Source organism: Ictalurus punctatus, chromosome 20, assembly GCF_001660625.3.
Source record: "Ictalurus punctatus breed USDA103 chromosome 20, Coco_2.0, whole genome shotgun sequence".
Taxonomy (NCBI): Eukaryota; Metazoa; Chordata; class Actinopteri; order Siluriformes; family Ictaluridae; genus Ictalurus; species Ictalurus punctatus.
The window spans coordinates 10,591,874-10,617,205 of NC_030435.2; the positions used below are offsets into that span (position 1 = coordinate 10,591,874).

Sequence of the window (25,332 nt, forward strand, 5' to 3'; positions counted from 1 at the left end):
TTTTTTTCTTAAAATGGTACATTTACTCAGTTTAAATATTTGATATGTTTTCTATGTTCTATTGTGAATAATATATGGTTTGTGAGATTTGCAAATCATTGCATTCTGTTTATATTTACATTTATTTACCCAACTTTTTGGAATTGGGGTTTTATTCTAATTGATCCATTTAATTATTTCAGTGTTGCTTTCTATACTAAATAGCATTGTTTGTTTCTTTGTCTCTTCCCTGCAAATGTTTCACATCTCTGCTCAACGATAATCTGCTGATTGATGGACCATTGTATTTATGTTGCACCTGGCATATATTTGCGTATAATTATTCTTGACCACTTATTCAAATAGCTAAGTGCCCCATTATTGCGTCATTGTATTATCATATTGACTACAAAAAAAGACTATTCATAGTTAACACTTCATCAACTTGCAGGATCATTATAATTTTTGGGCATAACAATAGCTGCCTTATAGACAACCCACTCCCTCCAAAAAAACAATTATTAAAAAATGTAATATTTCGGTACCTCCCATAAGTATGTGAATGCTATTGCTGTGACTCTGATATAATTCAAATCATTACTTATTTAAAAAGAGTATACTGTTTAAAATGAGAACTTTAAGGATTTATCTTTAAAGAAGTATTTGTTGCAGTGGTCAAATCACCAAATACCTTACATTTAGCAAAAGTGCATACGTACTTTAACCAGTTCGCAAAAAGTGTGTGAATGGCTTAAAGACGAAAATACTGGATCTCATCTTCTTTCCAGTGATAAGCGGGTGTCATAAACGGAAAGTTGTACAGCACCACCTTGTGTACCGGGGTATTTCTGCTTTTCAGTAAGCGCCATCCACTGTAAGGGAGTGAATTTGCACTTTCATTCAGCGTGTCGCCCACATTTAATGCATGGGTGTGAATGCAAAAACAAAACAAAAACGCATCAACAAACAGACTGTTCAACATGCTGTGAAAAACGCCCTGGTGTGAGCCTTTATTGGAGCTTGTGTGCATTATTGACGTTCATGCGCGCAGTAAAAAATAATCACGACAGGAAAATAGATGTTCATGCGTGGAAAGGGGAGAACTTGTGCACTCATTTTAGGGAAAAAATCTCTATGCTCTGCTCGCACGAACACATTAACTTTTTTGTCAGCAGTGGGCGGGCCCAACTGACTTGACTGTAGACTCAAATATCATTGGCTAACTCCGGGAAATCAGTTCTGATTGGCTGCCTGCCACTGTGGCAAACCATTAGCTAAGTTATCTGTTCTTTCATGAGAGACACTACTTCATCCATGGGCACTCTTCATTTGAGTCATTTCTTTTTTCATTTGTTGAAAGTTTTTTATACCCTTTGAACATACTACATTATGTAATATAATATATGTAAATAAGGGTATCTTTACTAGTTGTTTATAGACAGAAAGTGTTCTACCAGTTTGCATTTTTGGGATGTTAATAGATAGTGATCCAGCCAGTTGATATCATCATATTGATAATCATTCATTTACTAAGACCCTTCGTAATTAATTGTGAGCCCCAGATAATAAATCATTAGCTTAGTAAAGCTTTGTGACTTTACTGTTGTGCAGTATATTGCAGCAAATATAATAATATAATAATATGTGAGATAACAATAGTGGTGTTTGCCAAGCACTGTTTTCGTGTATGTCTCTTTAAATGCAAATAACCTGCCCCTTTTCCAGAAGAGGGCGCTGCCTTTACAGCTTGTGCTTCAAATACTACAGCGAATGATCCTGAAGCACATGCTTCAGATACTAAAATGATTCACCCAAAACATACACAGTTTTCAAAAAGACAGTCACCTTACTGTATTGTGCATAACAAAGGTGCAGTTATGAATTACATATACAATAAGCATTTTCAGGTTAAAAATAAAAATGATGACATAGCTTTGGTCTCTGTGAATACAATCAGAGACAATGGTAACTTTATCCGCAATGGCTTTGGAATCTACAAAGCTCATTCAGAAAGGCGATTTGCAAGCATTCACAAAATATAAAGGTCTGTATATGAAGCTGGATCACTGGTACTGATCACAAAGCTTTAGAATCAAATTTTATCAAATCCTGCTTTGTATTTACCCTCATTTACAAACTAATGCACAAACATATACGAATTTAGGTATTTTTGGTGGCACATTACCTTCAAAAATAAAACGTCTCCACTGCATCTTCAGTGGCCCTGATGCTAAGAGTAGATGAAGACTCTTATGTTCATTCTTACAGCCAACAACAGAATACTCGCAAAGCTTATGAAGCTGAGACATTATTCTAATCACTCTAGCTTATCACTGTAGCTGTTCCAGTGCAGAAAACATGGCACACTGTGTGCAGCTCACACAGGGGAGGATCTATGCTAATAGGGCAGAGTCCTTGGGAGGGACATGTTCCAATGTGATGTCACGCTAGGGCAAAAATTAAAACTCTTATATTGAATCACTGTTTATGATTTATTGGGAATATAAAAAAATGAATGGGTGGATTTTTAACATTGTAGACTGGCTGTGTACACACTCTGCCGACACAGATTTACGTTCAAACACCATTTAAAAATGAATTTTGCACAATATGTCTTTAGGTCTTTATAGGCCCTTTAATTTTGTGCTGGAAAACTAGTGTTTGGAAATGTTTTTGTACTGACCTCAAAAATGTAGAAGTCATAAAATAAAAATCTATAACATAGTTTGTACTTAAACAAAATCGGGTGCCTAAGACTTATGCACAGTACTGTAAGTCCACTATTTAAGGAAGTCGTGATATTAATTCTGCCTCAGAGCATTCACAGTTTGTCCCTCACTGGCTACAGGGCATGATTAACACCACTCAGTAATGAGCGCTCTGATTGGACAAATCCTTTGATGGCTCCTGAATGGCACAATCGGGAGCCAAGGAAGCATAACTGGTCTTGCTCTTTGTGTGGGAGGGAAGCCATTCCCTTTCTCCTTTTTCACTCAGAGTGCAGATAGCACTTTCCTCCAATGTGTTATGCTGCCCTGTGACGCAGCATGAGCAGCAGTTTGAAAAGAAGTGGTTGGCTGTGTGACAGGTTTCAGACGAACCAAGCGTTAAATTTCACCTTCCCTGGTTGGTAGCTGTTAAATGATAGGGAAGAGGTGATGAGTGAAAATTGGCTGCTGATCAAATTGGGGAGTAATGGGGAAAAAAGAAACACATAATGATTTGCTACAATATGTTTACCTACTATGCAAACATTTCTGAGATCTAACCTAGTTTACATTCATTTTAGAAATATTTGGAAATATTCTCCGCCAGTGAAAGTGTAAAAATATCTTCTGTGAAAGAAATTTAGTGAAGAACAGTGCAATAATTCCTTGAGCTTCTCAGCTCCCTAGATTAAATACTTGTTTCGTGATGACACATCAGGCTAAAAATTGCTGACTGAGTGTGTGTGTGGTTGTGTTACAGATGTGTGCCTGTCTCCTTTGGGAATGGAATCTGGTGAGATAAGTGATGAGAGAATTGCCGCTTCATCTCAGTACAATCCCAGCTGGTCTCCTTTCCGTTCACGATTAAACTACCACGATAATGGCTGGACACCATCAGAAGATTCTGCCAGGGAATGGATACAGGTACAAACACACACTCACATACAAGACAAGACATGCACAGTCAGTGATGCACCAAACTGTCAAAGGGACTTGTTTACTAAACGAAGCAGGAAAGGACATTGGTATAAAGAATTACTAAAACTGAAAGTAAAAAAAAATATTGGAACTACATTTGTGTGTGCAGGGGGGTTGGATGGTGCATATTGTGTACAACATTATGGCCCCAGAATGTCCACATAATGAAAGGAACACATGATGTGGACATTTGGCTAGTGCCCATAAAAGAATTCTTTTAATTAAAAAATGAAAAGAGCTGAAAGATTTCCATTTTGGTACTGAACATAAGGTTAGGTTTTAATAGACAGTAATACATTAATCAGTGAAAGTTCCTCACAATGATAGTAATATAAGTGTGTATCTGGGTATGTAGAAGAAGCTAAATGGCATGTATGTGGAAAACTAAAGGAGTTAAAAAGGACTAAATTTACTTATGCCTACTAAGCTTTACATTTGCATTTAACAGTGCATCCAAGGAATTATTTAACTGTAATGAAATAAAATCAGTTGAGTTACTCACAAATGCTATCTTGACATGTTATGGTTTCCATTGCTGTAGATGTAGGAAGGGTTTCCTCCCATGGTGAAGATGTATTTATAGACTAGGCTGACGCATTTATGAAAACAAATCCATCTGCAGAACACATTCATGACTTAGAAACAATGTCTTGGATGATGAAAGGACAGGAGAGAAGACAGACAGACAGACAAACAGAGAGAGAGAGAGAGAGAGAGAGAGAGAGAGAGAAGCTGGAGCACTTAGGGTTAGGTTTGGGCAGTAATAATATCCAGCTTGTTTTTTTCACACTTGTTTTCTAACACCGGATTTGACTGTGTTAAGTCTAAGCAATACATTGCTGTTCTTGAGGAGTCTATTGAATAGCAGATACTGCTGTGGATTAGGGGAAGACTACTCATTTTTACTAATTGATCAGTACGTCGACTAGTTGTTTTTCCCATAGTTAAAGCAAAACCTGTTTCAGGGGATCACTATATTCAGCCTGTTTTATTTCTGCAGCATAAAACATGCCAAACCAAACTTCAGAAGTTTGGTTAACTTCAGCAAATTACATTACAAATTCCATGTAGCTCTAGCATGCACAATCTGACTCTAAACTATCAATTCAATTCAATTTTATTTGTACAGCGCTTTTTACAATGGACATTGTTTCAATGCAGCTTTACAGAAACATATAAACATGGTATACAGATTTTAAATGTGCAAATTTATCCCAATTGAGCAAGCCGGTGGCAACAGTGGCAAGGAAAAACTACCTAAGATGTTAAGAAGAAGAATCCTTGAGAGGAACTAGATTCAGAAGGGAACCCATCCTCATTTGGGTAACAACGGATAGTGTAAAAGTAAAGGAAAGTTAATTATGGTTTAATGTGAAGTCTGTTTGGCCTTAGGAGCAACCGTAGTCCCAACAATCTGGAACTGGAGTAGATGAGAGCTCCATCCAGAGGTAGGGCATCCGAACGGATCAGGCAGGTCCAGAGAGCACAAAGGATCAAGATCTCTAGTATCTCCATAAAATCATGTGTGGCCCGACAGAAGGAGAGAGGGAGAGAAGAGATTGTTAGGACTGTGCTTAGCGTAACAGAAAGTCTACTCGTGGTAGGCTTGAGTAAACAAATATGTTTTAAGCCTAGACTTAAACACTGTGACTGTGTCTGAGTCCGGAACATTAATTGGAAGGCCATTCCATAACTGTGGGGCTTTATAAGAGAAAGCTCTTCCCCCTGCTGTAGCTTCAAATAGCCCGTATCTTTTGATCTAAGTAGGCGTGGCGGCTCATAGAAAACCAAAAGGTCACTTAGATACTGTGGTGTGAGACCGTTTAGTGCTTTATAAGTTAATAATAGTATTTTATCATTAATGTGTGATTTCACTGGGAGCCAATTCAGTGTTGAAAAGATCGGGGTGATGTGGTCGTATCTTCTGGTTCTAGTTAGGACTCCAGCAGTTGCATTCTGGACTAACTGGAGTTTGTTTATACACCTGCTGGAACATCCAGACAGTATGCAATTACAATAAGAGGTAACGAAAGCATGAACTAAAATTTCTGCATAATGTAGTGACAATATATTTCTTATCTTAGAAATATTTCTGAGATGTAAGAAGGCTATCTTAGTAATATTATCTACATGAGCATCAAATGATAGACTGGAATCAATAATCAGTCCTAGGTCTTTCACTGCTGCACATGACGAAACGGGAAGTCCATCCAGAGTTACTATGATATAAGAAAGCTTACTTCTAGCTAAACTGTCTGAGAGGGATTTCAAATGGCCTCTGAGGGCCTGTTTCTCAGTCTGGTTTTGGCTCCAACTGTGTCTTAAGAAAACACAGCAATTAGTAGGCTATCTCAGTGGTGTATTCCTCTTGCCCTCTACATCTACAGATATGCACAGAGCAATATCCTGTTTTTAACAGGAAGAGCTCTTTTTGTTTGTCTGCAGGCCACTTGTTCATGGTGAGTTCATGTACATCCTGCCATTGTTTTCTTGTTAGTACTCTTTAAGGCTTGTGTAGGGTGATTAATGTTTGCTGTATAAATCGGGGTGCTTTTATTATGACAAGCTAGAACTGGTCAGTCCAATATTGAAAAGATCTGGACTGAAACCAAATCTAGAGAGAGATAAATACTGCTTTTGCCAAGACAATCTCAATCAGTGACTTATACAACATGCTGCATCAATAGAAGGATCTCCATTTGTCTCAGAGGGCCCCACATTAGAAATCTAGACATGGACAGCATCAAAACAGTGTAATTATTGGAAATTAATGCAATTAACACTATAAACAAGTAAATTTAATTGTCCCTATACAAAAAAGTTAGCACAAAGAATTATAGCAGTTGAGGCATGAATTAGGAAGCAAGATTTTGAGTAAGATTTTGTCTTAATTTTCTTGCTTTTCTCCTTGCAAACTCATCAACAAAATCATTTAACTCAGTGATAAAACGTTGCATCTTCTTTCATAGTTCATATTTAATCCAACCCATTAGGGAAAATAAACATTCAACCTTGCACTTAGTGACAGGAAGTGTGAAGAAAAGACCAAAGTCAGTGTTTAATTCTTTAAAAAAAAACAAAAAAACAATCCCCTTGTCACAATCTTGCTGGTAGATGGCACTGCGGCGACAAATGCACAGAGAGCGCACATGCACGTGCTTTAAGTGCGCATGGGCGATAGGACTTTGTTTACAATGGACATGTGCACTTGTTTTGGTTTCTGTTCTGTCCCCTCCCTGTTTAGTTATTGACGGAGGTTATGTGTTCAATTGTAACCAGTCGTAGGCATTTAAGGTAAATGTCTTTAGTTATTTAAAGCCCTCGCATTGCTGCGTACTTCATGCAGTATTGTAGGTTACATGTTTGTTTTCATATTTCGCACCTCGGGTCTAGTTAATGTATAGACGGATTGGTGTAATGGTGCCACGCGGTAATGTTTCCATGTTCTGCTCTGGTTTCGTGTTTCATGCCATAGCCTTAGTAAAATGATTTCCATGTCTAGTTTCTTGTTTCATGCCAGAGTGAAACGAAAGATGAGTATAGGTTTAAGACGGGTTGCTGTATAATTGTGCTACGTGATATTGTTTCTAATTCTTGTTCTAAGTTTCGTGTTTCATGCCTCAAATCTAGTTCATGTTTTGACCCTGTTTCCCGTTTCCTTTGACGTTGACTTTAGTGTGTCAATAAAGACTTTTGATCCTGTAATTACTCCCTGTCCCAGTCTTGTTTCATAACAGAATACTGTGCCTAAATCCATGGGAGTAGTAGGAGAACGGAGAAAACATAGAGCCTGGAAGTCTATGCCAACCGTCCCCGCTTTGGACTCAATTCAATTTCCACAGTGGACAATCACGGAGCTTCCTGATCCATTTGACGGATTTTTCGGCTACCCGGAATATTTCCTTGTGGATTGTCAGTTCTATTTCTCCAGCCTATTAGACCCCAAACCAGAGGATAAGCAATGGCTCCAGTTCATGTGGTCCCGGCTCTTTGGAGCGGCTTGTCAGTGGGTGCAGCTCGTATTGGCTAAAGAATGTAGGAGCCTTGATAGTGTAGCACAGTTCATGAGAGAATTCATGATGCGGTTCAGTAGTCCGGAGTCAAAGACCGACCTAGAACATCTTTTGGGGGGGTCAGTCTGGCAGGCAAACCTGCCCTGCCGTTCACCCACTACTATATGCACGCAAAGGGGGTAACTGCACCTTCAGAGCTCCATCTTGAGACCTACAGGGATGTCTCAGCTCCGGAGCTCCAGCCCGATGTCAACCTGGCGACCTCGGAGCTTCCACCTGAGGTCAACATGGCGACCTCGGAGTTCCGCCTGAGGTCAACATGGCGACCTCAGAGCTCCAGCTGGAGACCTACGGGGAGGTCTCAGCTCCGGAGCTCCAGCCTGAGGTCAACTTGGCGACCTCAGAGCTCCCGCCTGAGGTCAACCAGGGGACCTCAGAGCTCCCGGCTAGAGACCTACGGGGAGGTCTCAGCTCCAGAGCTCCAGCCTGAGGTCAACATGGCAACCTCGGAGCTCCCGCCTGAGGTCAACCAGGCGACCTCAGAGCACCAGCTGGAGACCTATGGGGAGGTGTCAACTTTGGAGCTCCAGCCCAAGGTCAACACGGCAACCTCAGAGCTCCAGCTTGAGACCTACGGGGAGGTATCAGCTCTGGAGCTCCCGCCCGAGGTCAACATGGCGACCTCGGAGCTCCCACCTGAGGTCAACCTGGTGACCTTAGAGCTCCAGCCAGAGACCCGTGGGGAGGTCTCAGCTGCTGAGGAAGCCGTCCTGCTGTCCTGTCCCACCAAGGAAGCTGTCCCGTTATCCTGCCCCACAGAGGACATCTCTCCGAGCTACAGCCCCGTGGTGGACGTCTCTCCGAGCTCCAGAACCACAGAGGACGTTGCACAGCGTTCCAGCCCCGCTGAGGATGTCGCCCCAAGCTCCAGCCCCGCGGTGGACGTCGCCCAGTGCCCCAGCCCCACTGGGGGTGGTGTTCCGCTTGTCTGCTGCCCGGCGGAGGACGCCCTGTTTCCTGATGCAGCGAAGGACAGGTTACACAGAGGACCAGGACCTCCATTGGAGGACGGTTCTGTCACGATCTCGCTGGCAGATGGAACTGCAGCGGCAACATGCATGTCATGCATGCGCGCGTGCACGTGTTTTAAGTGCGCAGTGATTGATAGGACTTTGTTTACAATGGACATGTGCACTTGTTTTGGTTCTTGTTCTGTCCCCTCCCTGTTTAGTTATTGGCGGAGGTGCGAAGGTGTGTGTTCAATTGTTACCAGCTGTAGGCATTTAAGGTAAATGTCTTTAGTTATTTAAAGCCCTCGTGTTGCTGAGCACTTCGCGCAGTATTGTAGGTTACATGTTTGTTTTCATGTTTTGCTCCTCGGGTCTAGTTAATGTATAGACGGTGTAGGGAATTTAGCCCATGGTGGGCGGAACACAGACACACAGGAGGCCGTTTTAGTGTTGTTTGTGTGGGTGTGTGTGTGTGTTGAAGTGCGATTGGATGGTGAGGGTCTCAGCCGTCTGCAGCTACAGCCAGGGGGCGGAGCCTTCACTCCCGTTGGATTCATCTGAAACCAGAAAACACACAACAACGATTAACAGACATGCACGCATTGCAAAAAAAAAACGCCTAAGAATTACGCACGTGCTCGGAGATCCTTCTCTCTCCTCTGCGAGTGGATTATTGACCTTTTATATTCTCCCCTCGCCTGCTGGATGGTGGAATTCTTCTGCGTGGTGCACCATGCGGGTGTCGGCAGCCCCGCCCCGCAGCCACGTGCTCTCTGGTCATCCAAAACATTGGTGGTGCCGAAGAGGAGCTGTCTCTTCAACGCCACTGCGGCAGTCGTGGGAGGAGCGATCTTTGTTTCCTGTGAGCTGGCTGTCGGCCTGTTGAATCTGCTCTGAGGGCAGCAGAGCTCTCAGGAACTGGTCCATGGCCACCTTTTCTGCCACCTTGGTGGCGGTGCATTGGTCAGGGTGGAGTCACCATTTGGTGAAGCACAGGAGGGTGTTCATTTGACCACGGGGCTGGGCCCCCGGCTGGTAGCTCCACCAATGGCAGTCCGCTGTCGCTTGGTAGGAAGTTCTGCCATACCATGCCAAGATCTCTTTTTTTTTACCTCTCCATAGTCCGCCGCATCCTCTGGAGAAAGGGCGTAGTATGTGGTGCTGGCTTCTCCAGAGAGCAACGGGACAATAATGCACAGCCAGGCTTCCATGCTCCAGCCCTCTTGGTGGGCAACCCATTCGAAGGTCTTGAGGTAGGTCTCGATGTCATCTTCTGGGGTCAGGCGGGGGAGAAGGTGCTGGGCTTCTTGGCCAGGGTCCTGGAACGGCGGGGCCGCTCTCAGGGCCAGCAGATCTCAGGTAGCAACTCGCAGGCTTTGGGCGAGCTGCTGTGTTGTGGCCTGCTGCTGGAGGCTAGTCTCCATGGGACGCTGTAGCTGTCTCTCTCTCCACTGAAATTATTGATTTATTCTTATTTTTATTTTTTTTTAACGTGTGTTTTTTTTTTCCTTTTAAGTATTTAAGTGTGTGTGTGTCTGCGCTCAATTCCCACATCCTCCACCAGTGTAGGGAATTTAGCCCGCGGTGGGCGGAGCACAGACACACAGGAGGCCATTTTAGTGTTGTTTATGGAGGGATCTTTATTCAAGATGGTCGGTGAGGGGAGTGTGGGTGCACGCGTGTGGGTGCGTGTGTGTGTGTGTGTGTTGAAGTGCGATCGGGTGGTGAGGGTCTCAGCCATCTGCGGTTACAGCCAGCGGGCGGAGCCTTCACTCGCGTTGGATTCGTCTGAAACCAGAAAACACACAACAGCGATTAGCGGACATGCACGTGTTGCAAAAAAAAAATCATCTAAAACACACCAGAGAATTGCACACATGCTCGGAGATCCTTCTCTCTCCTCTGCGAGTGGAATATCGCCCTTTTATATTCTCCCCTCGCCTGCTGGATGGTGGAATTCTTCTGATTTCCATGTTTAGTTTCTTGTTTCATGCCAGAGTTAAACAATAGATGAGTATAGGTTTAAGATGGGTTGCTGTATAATTGTGCTATGCGGTATTGTTTCTAAGTCTTGTTCTAAGTTCCGTGTTTCATGCCACAAAACTAGTTTATACCCCGTTTCCCGTTTCCTTTGACATTGACTTTAGTGTGTCAATAAAGACTTTTGATCCTGCACTTACTTCCTGTCCCAGTCTTGTTCCGTAACACTCCTGCTGAACGTTTGTCACTGAGAAGAAAAAGTGACATAAAAAAAAGTTTTCTCTCTGTCACTAATGAAAAGCAATAATGTTTTTCTTCACTGTATTTCACATACGTCGAATAACAAATGCAGTGCAATGATGTGACTTGCTTTTAATGGTGGATAATATTCACTTCCGACAGGCATCCAGTGTTTTATTCTTAAAAAGGAAACCCTTTGCTATGTAAGAACAAAGCAATGATGTTTTTGCTTTTTGGTGTGGTGCAGTGTGCTGTGGTTTGGTGCATCTGCGTATTGCATTTCTGGCACAAAATCTTCTACATAAGAAACTGCACCTCTTTCAGTTAGGGGTAAATCCAGTTCGAATTTTTAATTTTCCTAATTTTTTTGATTGATTACCTTTATATATTGGCATTGCAAAAACATAATTTATTAAAATTATTTTTATTTTACTTGGTTTAACTAAGACAACCATCTTTGTCTCATGGTACACATCAAATTTTGGTTATACAGCTGTTTACAGAGACCCCAGGAGGGTCCTAGCTTCTTGGAACAAAAACTGACCAATTTTGTCAGTTTTAATTATGTTTGATTGACATACAATATCTTATGCTTATCAATGAGCTCTATACTGGCAACAGTGAAGCATGATCCTTCACAGGGTTCTTCAAATTTGCAGAGCTCCAGTCTTCAAACTTATCTGCCTATAATTTTCTAGTAATCTTTAAGACCTTGGTTAACTTCTCTAGGTTTGATTAGGGTTGTAGCTAAACTCTGCAGGACAGTGGACCTTGAGGGTTTGATTTGAAGAACCCTCATCTACCAGGTTGGTGCAGGTGTACAGTTGGTATGCGTGAATAAATTTTATCCAAATATGGAAATATTACAGTGTACAGTTTGATGTTTTACAAATGAACAGTGTCATAAACAGAGCTGTGATGTTGTTTCTCTTGTGATAAAAGCAGTAAGTGACTCCTTACTCCTAACTTACTGCTTTTAAAATTAAAAGCCAGAGATATTCAACCTGAAAATGAGGGGAATTATTTTTAAAAATTGCACATTGTCACCCCCATAAAAAAGAGAAGTCTCAAACCTGAAATGCTCTGCATGTACACTATATTTACCTAGGTACCCCCTAAAAAATATAAGACCGAAACTCAAATCCTTCCCATTATTAATTGGCCCTAAAGGTGGAACTGTGTTGGCAATCTTGAGCATTACATTTGGACTTAAGTTCTAAGTCTAAGAACAAGAATGTGATGTTGAGATTTCTGTAAACCAAAATTTTTTGTGTGCCATGACACAATGATGGCCATCGTAGTTAAACTAAGTTTTAAAAAAAAGTGTCAAATCCGAACAGAATATACAGTATACACCAGAGGTTCTCAACCTTTTGTAACTAAAGCCTCCCCTAACATGTGGCATGACCCCCCCCCCCCCCCCCCCCCCGCATATTGGAGGAGACCAGGAATAATGATTATCTTTTCTGTATAAAATCTATCTGTATATAACCTAATATATAATCTGTTAGATACAATTCAGATGCAAAGATAGATGTAAATCAAAGGTGGTGTCTCATTAGCCATGTTAAATTTCCAGCTCTCAGACACTCACTGAACAGAGCAGACGCTCTAACCCTAACCCCCACTGTTGAGAACCACTGGAATAAACTGTAACAAGTCCTGACCCCTTTATTATATCGCATGTTGGTAATATGCAAAAAATTAATATTTTTGACTAGTTGCTGAAATGGGTGAAGAAGTTCAGCAGGGCCTACAACATTCATACTCTCAGTGAAGAGGGGATTTAAAATCCAGATTTCTATAAAGCTCCCGTGTGACAATATCTATTGTTAAAAGTGGTATACAAATAAAAATTTAATTTACAAAAGATAGATAAACAGTGTACATACATTTCAAGCATCTTTTTCTATTTCTGTCTTTCTCTCAGGTAGATCTGGGCTTCCTGAGGTATGTTTCAGCTATAGGAATACAAGGAGCCATTTCTAAGGAAACTAAGAAAGCATACTATGTTAAGACCTACAAAGTCAGCATCAGCACCAATGGGGAGGACTGGATCATGGTGAAAGATGCAACCAAGCACAAGGTATGAGAAAGTTGAAGAAATGAATACTTCTTGGTGATGACGGGTATGTGTGATGTCAGTCCAGCTATTATTAGAATTTAAACGCTGTTTAAACAACCAATGACCTGTTTGAAAATGTATAGCCTGTTGTAATTATGTTAAGATGTGAACTGTGACATTATATCCACATGACTTGACATCATGTTATCAGTGTTTTACATGGAGATGTGCATACATGTTTTAAATGACAGTGCACATTTTAATGTGTAGAGTGAAGTGTTCAAGCTCATGTGTTTGAATTATGAGAACATCACCCATACACTATTCTGGCTTTACAAACAGTTTAAATTTTAAACAATATAATGATTACAAGGCATTACAAAAGACAGATAAACAATGTACACACATTTCAATCTTACAGGAATCTTACCTATTCCTGTACATCGACAGAATTACAAAAGACAGATAAACAGTGTACACACATTTCAATATTACAGGAATCTTACCTATTCTTGTACACCAGCAGCCATCCCAATATCATTAGAGTGTCATGGCGCCGATGTGTGGCGATGTGCACGAGGACTGTGTGGCAAAGACTGTCGTGCTTCGCTCCGGCACTCAGCCAAGGGGAAAATACCTGACAAAATATCACATAATATATATGTCTCATTAAATGGTTCCATCTACAAAACCAACAAGCAAGCTTAAATGTGCAAAAACATTTCACGATCATATGTAAAAAAATTCAATGAACTTCAATGACACCAGTAGTAAAATCACAACCTTCTCAGGACCGGTATTTTCCCCTTGGCTGAGTGCCGGAGCAAAGCACGACACTGCACACTTCTGGGTTGATAGGACTTTGTTTACGTTACCATGTGTGTTTTTGTTTTCATATATATATATATATATATATATATATATATATATATATATATATATATATATATATATATATATATATATATATATTATAGTGTGAATTCTTTATATTTGCAGATTTCTTGAGTTAATACTGATGTCTGGTGCAAATTTCATGTGAATAACCTCACTGGAAATATACTTACTGAAAAAAATGTTGACGCTTTCAATACATATTTCCCCCACTGTGTGTGTGTGTGTGTGTGTGTGTGCGCACATGTGTGTGTGTGTGTGTGTATATATATATATATATATATATATATATATATATATATATATATATATATATATATATATACGTATTATAAATGTTATACTCTATACACATAGTAACTTATTAACTAATAGGGTAAATTTAGTCCTGTAACCTAAGTGATATGAAAAAATTGTGATATAAGATCATTATAATCTCAATTTATCTTTTTTTTTAAATAAAAAGTCAATTCAGCAAGCAGTGCTGCAGTATTATGGAAATCAGAGTGCTGCTGTCAAATGTAAGTTTAATTGTGACATTAATAGTTTTATTGACTTTACAGAAAGTGACATACAGTGGGTATGTCACTACAGTTGTGGATTGTACTGCTGTAGTTTTTTTTAGTTCATAATGTTTAAATTTTCTTTTAAAGATTCTTCATCTCTTTACTAAAATATGCCGTTTTATTGGAATTATTTCTGTGAATGTAAAAATAAAATACCAGTAGGTTATATTAGGAGTGTCATTGTCATATTCATTACTGTGGCCACACACAGTCTATTTACAGGGTCTACCAGGGTGATAAGAATATGTAGTTAAATTAAAATTAGTAAAGTAGTTAAAGTAGTAAAATTAGCTCTTTGGTGATATAGCCCTTTTTGACATTTGAGCCCCTGCCCCAGAGGAACTCTCTGCACGTCCCTGCATTTTACCTAGTTTGTGCCTTGTACAGTGCAAAATATTGTTTCAGTGTTTTGCCACCTGAATGCTACCGAGCCACTTTTTGTTTTTGTTCTATTCCCTCATTTTGTGCTTTTGGATTATTCCTTGATACTGCTGTTTGTACCTCCATCTCTTAATAAAAGCTTTAAACAACAATTGCATCTGTCTGCACTTGACTGATGTGACAGAATACTTTGCTTACACCATAGATGTAGCAGAGAAGCAAGAGGGGTGTAACACCAGGATCCCTATGCTGGCATTTGACTCGGTGCTGCAGAGACAAATATACTTTTCCAACCTCTCAAACTCCAAGCCCTAGGAGAAACAGGGGCTCATGTTTTTGTTGTATATTGTCCCAGTTCATCTGCCAACTCGCTAGAGTGATGGCTACTGCTCAGCCAGCAGGAGGAACGAAGCTCAAGGCAGAGCCTGAGGGGGAAGCGACGAGGGGTGACTGACGCTCTACACAAGGTCCGAAGGGGAGCGAAGTTCTCTGTGAGGCCAGAGGGAGTAGCGAGGTTCTCTGCAAGGCCAGACAGAGGAGCGATGCTCTCCATGAAGCATGAGGGGGAGCAATGTCCTCTGTGGAGCAAGAAGGGGGAGCGACATATGGCGCTATGCAAAGAAAAGGAGCGACTTCTTCAGCAGAGCAGGATGGCAGAGCGACGTCCTCAACCGAGCAGAAAGGCGGAGCGATGTCCTTAACTGAGCAGGAAGGCGGAGTGATATTGGAAGCAGAGCCTAGCGTAGTGCCGTCCGAGGCGGAGCAGGGAAGAAAAGCAGAGGTTTTGGCCGGACTGGGAGGTGGAGCAATGTCTTCAGCTGAACAGGGAGACGGAGCAGCATCCTCAGCTGAACAGGGATGCTGAGCGGCGTCCTTAGATGAGCAGGGTGGCTGAATAACGTTCTCCGTTGACTCGACAGGCTGGATGAGATCCACAGTGGGGAAGGGAGGGTGGGAGATGGTTCCTGTGTGGTTGGAAGGCTCTTCCTTGACATACTCCATGATGGAGTACATCATGTCAAGCCACTCCTGGTTGGCTCAAATTAGAAAGAATTTTCCCTCCTTCTCAAAGGCTTTTCGTTTCATATAGGGCTTCTTGACTTCTGCTGCATCCATAGTGTGGCAAAGTATTCTGTCATGTAAGGAGGTTTAGCACAGATACAAGTGCAGATAAGAGCTTTATATAAGAGCAATACTTCACCATGAACAATGAAACACAAATGGTTTAAATAATACACATAATCAGAGGTGAAACACAAAACAGCTGAGAACAATGTTGACACATACAGGAAACAACCAATGACAATACAGGGGCGGAGACAGGACAGAAATCACAACAAAACACACGTCAAAAGTAAACAAAGTAAATGTCACTGAAACCGGAAGTGTATGCTCGTGCTTCAAGCTTTGAAGTGTGCGATGTGTTACAGTGCTAGCACAAGGGGAAATTATGACAGTGACATTTATTAAAATCATTAAAACATTTGACAGATGTAAGAATTTGTGTTGATGCATCTTCTTACAAATCTCCCTGCCATCTAGGAAGACAAGAGTCCCACTCCCTTACATTTGAAAAGCTGTAAAAGAGCAAAAGAGTGTTGGTTAGTTGTTAGCTACAAAATATGGAAAAAAGCCTTTGGGCTTTAACTGAAAAATTGTGTTACAGAATCCCAAATTGTGTAATGAAATGCTTTGTCTTTTAGGTGTTTCAGGGCTGTCACAACCCCACTGATGAGGTGCGTGCCTTTTTCCCAAAACCCACACTGACACGTTACATACGGATACGACCTCTAACTTGGGAACAAGGAATCTGCATGCGCTTTGAATTATATGGCTGCAAGATATCAGGTAACAGACAGACACATACTGTACAGAGACAGAAACTTATCACCATCAAATACATGTAAAGGCGTAGCATCTATTTCTATGGTGATTAATAATATATCCTGCTAATAGGGTTTGTTTTTAATAACCAGTTGTTTTTGGCATGAGAGATAGCAATGCTGGAACTATTGGTATGTGCACACTCTTACAGATTATATTTCTGTATTATATTATACTTGTCAGGCCTATTGACTGAGCCACCTGTCCATCCTATACTTCTGATGATTTTTCATTTGTGCTTCAATAAACACAGAGTGTTGGGTATCCTATACTGGCCAGGCGATGGTTAACACAGAATGAAGCCTTGGTAGCAGCTTTAGTTTTCTCGATGACTTTATCTCTTGAATTCTTTTCTCCTGCATTTCGTTTTTGGGTGAAAATGAATCCTTGGATTTTGGATGGCAAGTGGTGTGAATCTAGCCAACCAGTAGATATTTCACCATTACATGTTTGTTTGTTTTTTTGTTTTTTGTTTTTTAAATGTGTTGCGACCATTGGCAGTACATAGATGGTTGCAATCTACTAACAGTGCCTCGGCAATCAGATCGAGTAGACCAAGTAGATCAAGATCGACAGATTGAAGACCACTGTTCTAGACCATAATGGTCTAAATCTGAATTTGCTTTACATAAACAGGTGCATCTCAGAAAATTTTAATATTGTGGAAAAGTTCATTTTTTATTTCATTAAAAAAGTGGAATTTTAATATAATATTTTGAGATACTGGACTTTTTATTTCCATGAGTTGTAAGCCATAATCATCAATATTAAAACAAAAAAAAAAGGCTTAAAATATTTCATTTTATGTGCAATGAGTCTAGAATATATGAAAGTTCCACTTTTTGAATTAAATTACAGGGGGAAAAAATGAACTTTTCCACAATATTCAAATTTTTTGAGATGCAGCTATATATACTTAGCAAAAAAAATAAACATCCATTTTCCAGCAGACTGTATTTTAAAGATAATTTTGCAAAATCCAAATAAGCTTTACAGATCTTTATTGGAAAGGGTTTAAACAATGTTTTTCATGCTTGTTCAATGAACCATAAACAATTATTGCACATGCACCTGTGGAACAGTCCTTAAGACATGAATAGTTTACTGTTCATTTCTTGGTAGGCAATTAAGGTCACAGTTACAATAACTTAGGACACGAAAGAGACCTTTCTATTGACTCACCTGCGTGAACATGCCAATGTCTGTAAACGTGCCTCATTATTCCATTTCTGCTTGTCAAATGTCTGTGAAACTTGTTCAGTTTATGTCTCAGTTGTTGAATCTTTTTATGTTAATAAAAATATTTACATATGTTAAGAAATTTGCTGGAAATAAAAGCAGTTGAATGTGAGAGGATATTTATTTTTTTGCTGAGTATATGTGTGTTTGTGTCTATAGAGTATATATATTGTATTTCAGATTCCCCCAAAAAGAGATTCTTACTTGCAATATAATCCCACTTATATACTTGTCTTACGGACTTTAGCTAATGCTCAGTAATGAGTACTCATTCTTACCTTATCAGGCGGAGTCCGGGACCTCTAGGCTTGGAACCTTCTGTGTAGGAAGCCGGTCTTGTGGAACGGGAAGAAAATAATAAAAGAAAGAAAGAAAAGGCATAATGTTAAGCATACATTAAACATAAAGACAGACATAAGCAGTCTCATCAAAAGGATGATAAATGGCACACTTATATAGAGCTTTTATCCAAAGTGCTTTACACTGTGTCCCATTCACACACACACTCACACACACCAATGGTAGCAGAGCAGCCATGCAAGGTGCTAACTTGCCATCAGGAGCAACTTGGAGTTCAGTGTCTTGCCCAAGGATACTTCGGCATGTGGAGTCATGCGGGCTAGGAATCAAACCGCCAACCCTATGATTAGTGGACAACCCGCACTACCAACTGAGCCACAGCCGCCCCACGCCCCATAAATACATAATGTTAGGCACAAGTAAAGACAAGCAGACAGACAAAACCATGGCGTAAATCTTCACCACGCAAGTTCTTTGGAAAATCTCACAACTTCCATTCAGCTATATATACTCTTCAGACAGCCGTTAAAACAGGAAGTAATCTCCTAATATGGGTATGAGAGCTATTTCACTTATTCAACAGTCATGTCATTCAGAGCCTGAATGGTATCTTCATATATAGAGTGTATGTTTCTTTCTCTTCTTATATCATATAACATATCTCTGACTTGTTCAACATAGTGTAGGCAGAAAGACATTTGATCAAGAGCTTTATGCAGCTGTCGTTTTAATATTCTCATCTGTCCGTGCGTCCATTCATTGGATTCAATCTCATTGTCCAGTTGTTGGAGAGATATTCCAGAGAGCTGAGGCCCATATCTCTTGGCGAGCTGCCATGAGGGAAGTCCAGGTTTGGAGAATGTTCGTGTACTTCTCCTCTTGAACTCCGGGTGGGGTGTAGGATGCTTTTGGGTAGGTCCGACGGTAGTGCTGCTTTCTCTCCGAGCTCTGTTTCTTCTTTTCCACTCTCTCTTTTTCTAGTTGCTCGTTCCATGCCTCTTTGTACGATTAACACATTTTAGATTATACAGCATAATTAAGCAGCATATACACATCATAATTAAACAGCATACATGATAATTATTACGCAATTTACGCAAGCATTTGTACCACAAAATCATTCATTCACTCTTTCCTTGTGCCTTTATGGTGACCCTAGGGAATAGCCATGATCATATTCAATTATTCAAATATTCCTGTATGCATCCCTGATCGGCCTCGAGTTCCTCAGCTAGTGGTTGCAGTTCCATTACAGGTTCCATTACTATATATACAGTATCTCACAAAAGTGAGTACACCCCTCACATTTTTGTAAATATTTGATTATATCTTTTCATGTGACAACACTGAAGAAATGACACTTTGCTACAATGTAAAGTAGTGAGTATACAGGTTGTGTAATAGTGTAAATTTGCTGTCCCCTCAAAATAACTCAACACACAGCCATTAATATCTAAACCGCTGGCAACAAAAGTGAGTACACCTGTTAGATTTCCATTTATGTCTTCAGATCTCCATCAGCCCTTTCAGCCTGTTCTACTATTACTTCTATTAACTTTTAGTTCTGTGCTTAGAAAGTGTGGTTTACCACAGAGAGTCAGGCGCGCCTGGAGAGAGTCCGAATGAACACACACACTGACACAAATGAATGTTCACTGAGACTTCCCGTTTATTTCATGCAAAACAAGAGTATTTATACACACTGATAAGAAGCAGTGCGTGGACGGTTTCTACTGGTCCAGGTGTCAGACAGATTTAAACAAAACACACAGCACATAGTAATAATACAAAATAAGTCCTGTGTCATGTTGACACGGAAATACATAATCAAGGATAGCAGTTGATCGGCTTATTTAAAGAGGTAATTAAATGAATACAAGGTAATTAAATGATTACATTCATTTAATACATTCATAGGTATTTGATAGCAGTTCATAATATAAGAGCGTACATGATATAAGAGAATTTCTTTTCAACACCCATAAGTGAAAATATCCAAACTGGGCCCAATTAGCCATTTTCCCTCTCAGTGTCATGTGACTTGTTAGTGTTACAAGTTCTCAGGTGTGAATGGGGAGCAGGTGTGTTAAATTTGGTGTCATTGCTCTCACACTCCCTCATACTGGTCACTGGAAGTTCAACATGGCACCTCATGGCAAAGAACTCTCAGAGGATCTGAAAAAAATCTACATATAGATGGCCTAGGCCATAAGAAGATTTTTTAGACTGTTTTGCCTTTGATATACTGTTTGCTGATCGCCCAACCTTTTGCCTTTTTTTAATTCTGATTTTTGCCCATGTTTTAGCTTTGTCTGCCTGGATCTTAATAAACATCCTTACCTGCATTTGCATCTGCATGTTCCTTCATGTGACTATATACTCATATATATATATATATATATATATATATATATATATATATATATATATATATATATATATATATATATATATATATATATATATATATATATATATATATATATATATATGTATATATATATATATATATATATATATATATGTATATATATATATATATATATATATATATATATATATATGTATATATATATATATATATATATATATATATATATATATATATATATATATATATACACTCAGCCAAAAAGAAAAGTCCTCTCACATTCAACTGCTTTTATTTCCAGCAAATTTCTTAACATGTGTAAATATTTGTATCACATACCATGCTGTGAAAAAGTATTTGCCCCATCCTCTACTGTTTCTATGTATCTCATACTAAATTGGAATGAGCCAAATGGAAATGGAAAAACTCAGCACTGTAGTGAACTTTCCCAGAAGTGGCCAACCTTCCAAAATTCCTCCAAGAGCACAGCAACGACTCATCCAGGAAGTCACAAAAAAGCTAAGGACAACATCGAAGGACCTACAGGTCTCTTTTGCATCAATAAAGGTCACTGTTCATGACTCCAAAATCAGGAAGACACTGAGCAACAATGGCATCCATGGAAGAGTGGCCAGGCAAAAGCCACTGCAAACCCAGAAGAATATTAAGGCTCGTCTGAATTTCGCAAAAACGCACCTTGATGATCCTCAAACCTGTTCTGTGGACTTATGAGTCGAAATTGGAACTGTTTGTAAGAGAGGGGTCCCATTACAGCTGCGGAAACCAAACACAGAATTCCACAAAAAGAACACCGAACACCATACCTACGGTCAAGCATGGTGGATGTGTTATGGTGTGGGGCTTCTTTGCTACTTCAGGGCCTGGGCAACTTGGAATAATTGAGGGAAACATGAATTATGCTCTCTACCAGAAAGTCCTAAAGGAGAATGTCTGTAAATTGAAACTCAAGTGCAAGTGGATTAGGCAGCAAGACCAAATGATCCAAATCATAGGAGTAAATCCTACTCCTTGAAGTAAGTGAAAGACTGATCTACAGTTATCAGAAGTGTTTGGTTGCAGTTGCTAAAGGTAGCACAACCACAAGTTTAAGTGGGCAATTAGTTTTTCACATGGGTGATAGGTGTTGGATAAATTTTTTGCTTCAATAAATTTTTCATTTGCAGAATTAAAACTATTCAGTATGAGATATACACAAAAACAGAAGAAATCATGATGGGGCAAATACTTTTTTACAGCACTGTATATACACTACATAGACATATAAGAGAGTAGAACAGGGAATTTACTGAGAGCTGGCAGTGTGTTAATGTAGTGTGAATAGGTCTGTCTTAATTTTAGATTTAAACAATGAAAGAGTCGAACATTCACAGAAGCATTGAGGCATTCCAGAGCTTTGGAGCAGCAGCACTAAAACAACAGTTACCCATAGAAGACATGGATGTGCAAGGAATAGAGAGAAGACCAGTATCAGAGGAACAGAGAAGTGAGATGGTAGGCAGGTATGGAGAAGTTCAGAAAGATAGACAGGTGCAAGACAATGTGGTGCTTTATATGTTAAAACAAGAAGTTTAAACTGAATGTGGGCAGATATGAGAAGCCAGTCCAAATGTTACAGAAACGGGGTTATGTGGGCAGATTTTTTAGTGTGAATCACTAACTGGGCTGGTGACTTTTGTACATATTGTAACTTATTTAGGGAATGTGATGAAAGACCAATGAACAGAGAATTGCAGTAATCTAAATGTGAGGTAATGAAAGCATGGATCAGGGTTCAGCAGCACGAAAGATAAGTGAAGAATGGTGGTGAGCAATATTACAGAGGTGAAAGAAGGCAGTTTTGGTGACAAATGAAAAATGAGAACTTAAGTTCAGTGATGAGTCAAAGATAATGCCAAGGTTGTGAACAATGTCAGATGGAAATATGTCAGTGCCATCAATGGTCAGACAGAGGTTCATGGTTCTTTTAAAGAGAAAGTTCAACTTTTATACTTTCTGGCATCCATGCTGATTTCTATGAAATTCTCACTGATACATAATGAAATTAAATGTATCTGCTTGTTATAATTTTCCCATAATTGTACCTTGACTGTGCAGTATTTGCCTGCTGTTGCTTTTGGAATAATAGCTGAGTCATTTGATGAGGATGGGAGTGCCTGCTACATACTAGGCTTGTGAGTTTATGTGCAGCATATCAATCGTGTTAGTAGAACCTTATAATAAGCATATCAATCGTGTTAGTAGAACCTTCATTTATTAGTCATATTTTATGATGATACTTGGTGCTATCAAGGTTCACTCCTTTTCCCAATTTTAAGTTGTCAGCTGCCTGATTTCTAGCAGACTTTTTGTTCATCAGCCATTCTTCATCATGTGGCTCAACCTTTTAACTAAACTAAAATTTTAAAAAACAACAAAAAAAAAAAACATAAATACACACACATACATAAGTTTATGCAGCAGTCATGTAAACCATGGCTGGATTCACTGATAAATAATAAGCCCACTAGAAATCAAGCAGCTTATCTACTGTTCTTTACTACAAATCAAATTAAAGTTAATTGTTTATCTGTTTAACTAGCATTTGACTTCTGTAGGAACGCTTGTGCATGTACACTCACTGAGTACTTTGTTAGGAACCCCTGTACACCTACTCATTCATGCACTTATTTAATCAGCCATTCAAGTTGCAGAAGTGCAGTGCATAAAATCATGCAAATATTGGTCAGCAGCCTCGGGTGATGTTTAAATCAACCAGCACAACAGTCTCTAGTGTTTATTCAGAATGGAGCAATAAAGAAAAAACATCCAGTGTCTTGATGTTGATGAGAGAAGTCAATGGAGAATGGCCAGACTGGTTAGAGCTGACAGAAACAGTAACTCAGATTACCACTCTGTACAATTGTGTTAAGCAGAAAAGCATCTCAGAATCCACAGCACATCAAGCCTTGAGGTGGATGGGCTACCACAGCAGAAGACCATGTTGGGTTCCACTACTGTCAGACAAGAACAGAAAGATGAGGCTGCAGTGGGTGCAGGCTCAACAAAACTGGACAGCTGAAGACTGGAAAAATGTAGCTTGGTCTGATGAATCACGATTTCTGCTAAGAAATAAGGTCAGAATTTGGTGCTAACAGCATGAATCCATGGACCCAAACTGCCTGTGGTGTATTGGTTTCAGGAATGTTTTCTTGGCACACATTGGGCATGCTAATTCCAACCAATCATCGTCTGAATGTCACAGCCTATTGGCTATTGTTGCTGACTACGGGCATCCGTTCATGGCCACAATTTACTCATCTTCTAATGGCTACATCCATAGACCAAGTTTCAAAGCAAAAGTCATCTCAAACTGATTTCATGAATAATGTTCATGACACCTTAAATAAATTTTATTCAGTGGCCTTCCTAATCACCATATCTGAACTCAATTGAACACCTTTGGAATGTGGTAGAATGGGAGATTTGCAGCATGAAAATGTACCTGAAAAATCTGCAGGAATTGCGTGATGCAATCATGCCAACATGGACTAAAATCTCAAAGGAATGTGTCCAACATCTTGTGGAATCCATGCCATAAATAATTGAGGCTGTTTTGAGAGCAAAGGGAGGCCCCAGTATTATTAGAGTGTTCCTAATAAAGTGGTTGGTGCTCTGTGCTGTACAGCAGCAGAGATACAGTGGTGCTTGAAAGTTTGTGAACCCTTTAGAATTTTCTACATATCTGCATAAATATGACCTAAAACATCATCAAAGTCCTAAGAATAGACAAAAAGAACCCAATTAAACAAATGAAATACAAATATTATACTTGATCATTTATTTAATGAGGAAAATGATCCAATATCACACATCTGTGAATGGCAAAAGTATGTGAACCTTTGCTTTCAGTATCTGGTGTGACCCCCTTGTGAAGCAACTAAACATTTCTGGTAAATGTTGATCAGTCCTGCACATTGGCTTGGAGGAATTTTAGCCCATTCCTCAGTACAGAACAGCTTCAAATTTGGGGTGTTGGTGGGTTTCCTTACATTAACTGCTTGCTTCGGGTCTTCACGCCACAACTTTTCTCTTGGTCAGGACTTTGATTTGGCCATTCCAAAACATTAACTTTATTCTTATTTATCCATTCTTTGGTAGACCAACTTGTGTGGTTAAGGTCATTGTCTTGCTGCATGACACACTTTCTTTTGAGATTCAGTTTATGGACAGATGTCCTGACATTTTCCTTTTGAAATTACTGATATAATTCAGAATTCATTGTTCCATCAATTATGGCAAGTCCAAGATGGAGCAAAACTGGCCCAAACCGTGATACTACTACCTCCATGTTTCACAGATGGGATAAGGTTCTTGTGCTGGAATGCGGTGTCTTCTTTTCTCGAAATATAATCCTTCTCATTTAAACCAAAAAAATTATTTTGGTATCATCAATCTGCAAAATATTGTTTGAGTAGCCTTCTGGCTTGTCCACATGATCTTTAGCAAATTGCAGATGGCCAGATAGGAGGCCTTTTCTCCTTGCAACCCTGCCATGCACACCATTGTTGTTCATTGTTCTCTTTATGGTTGACTAATTAACATTAACATTAGCCAATGTGTGAGAGGGCTTTAGTGCTTAGAAGTTACCCTGGCTCCTATTGCCAGACCATTGCCAGACCATTTGAGTGATCTTTCTTGGTCGACCACTCCTGGGGAGGGTAACA

At 39.8% G+C, this 25,332-nt stretch overlaps 1 protein-coding gene across 5 annotated transcripts in view; it reads left to right on the forward strand.

Annotated features, from left to right (window-relative positions):
- LOC108280422 (neuropilin-1a) overlaps positions 1 to 25,332 on the forward strand; it is a 132,989-nt gene that overhangs the window by 52,818 nt on the left and 54,839 nt on the right. For all 5 annotated transcript variants that reach the window (XM_017495375.3, XM_053673507.1, XM_047162618.2 and 2 more), the window contains 3 exons: positions 3,448 to 3,611; positions 12,839 to 12,994; positions 16,518 to 16,662. In XM_017495375.3, coding sequence (XP_017350864.1) covers positions 3,448 to 3,611; positions 12,839 to 12,994; positions 16,518 to 16,662 — 465 coding nt within the window. The remainder of the gene's footprint in view (positions 1 to 3,447; positions 3,612 to 12,838; positions 12,995 to 16,517; positions 16,663 to 25,332) is intronic.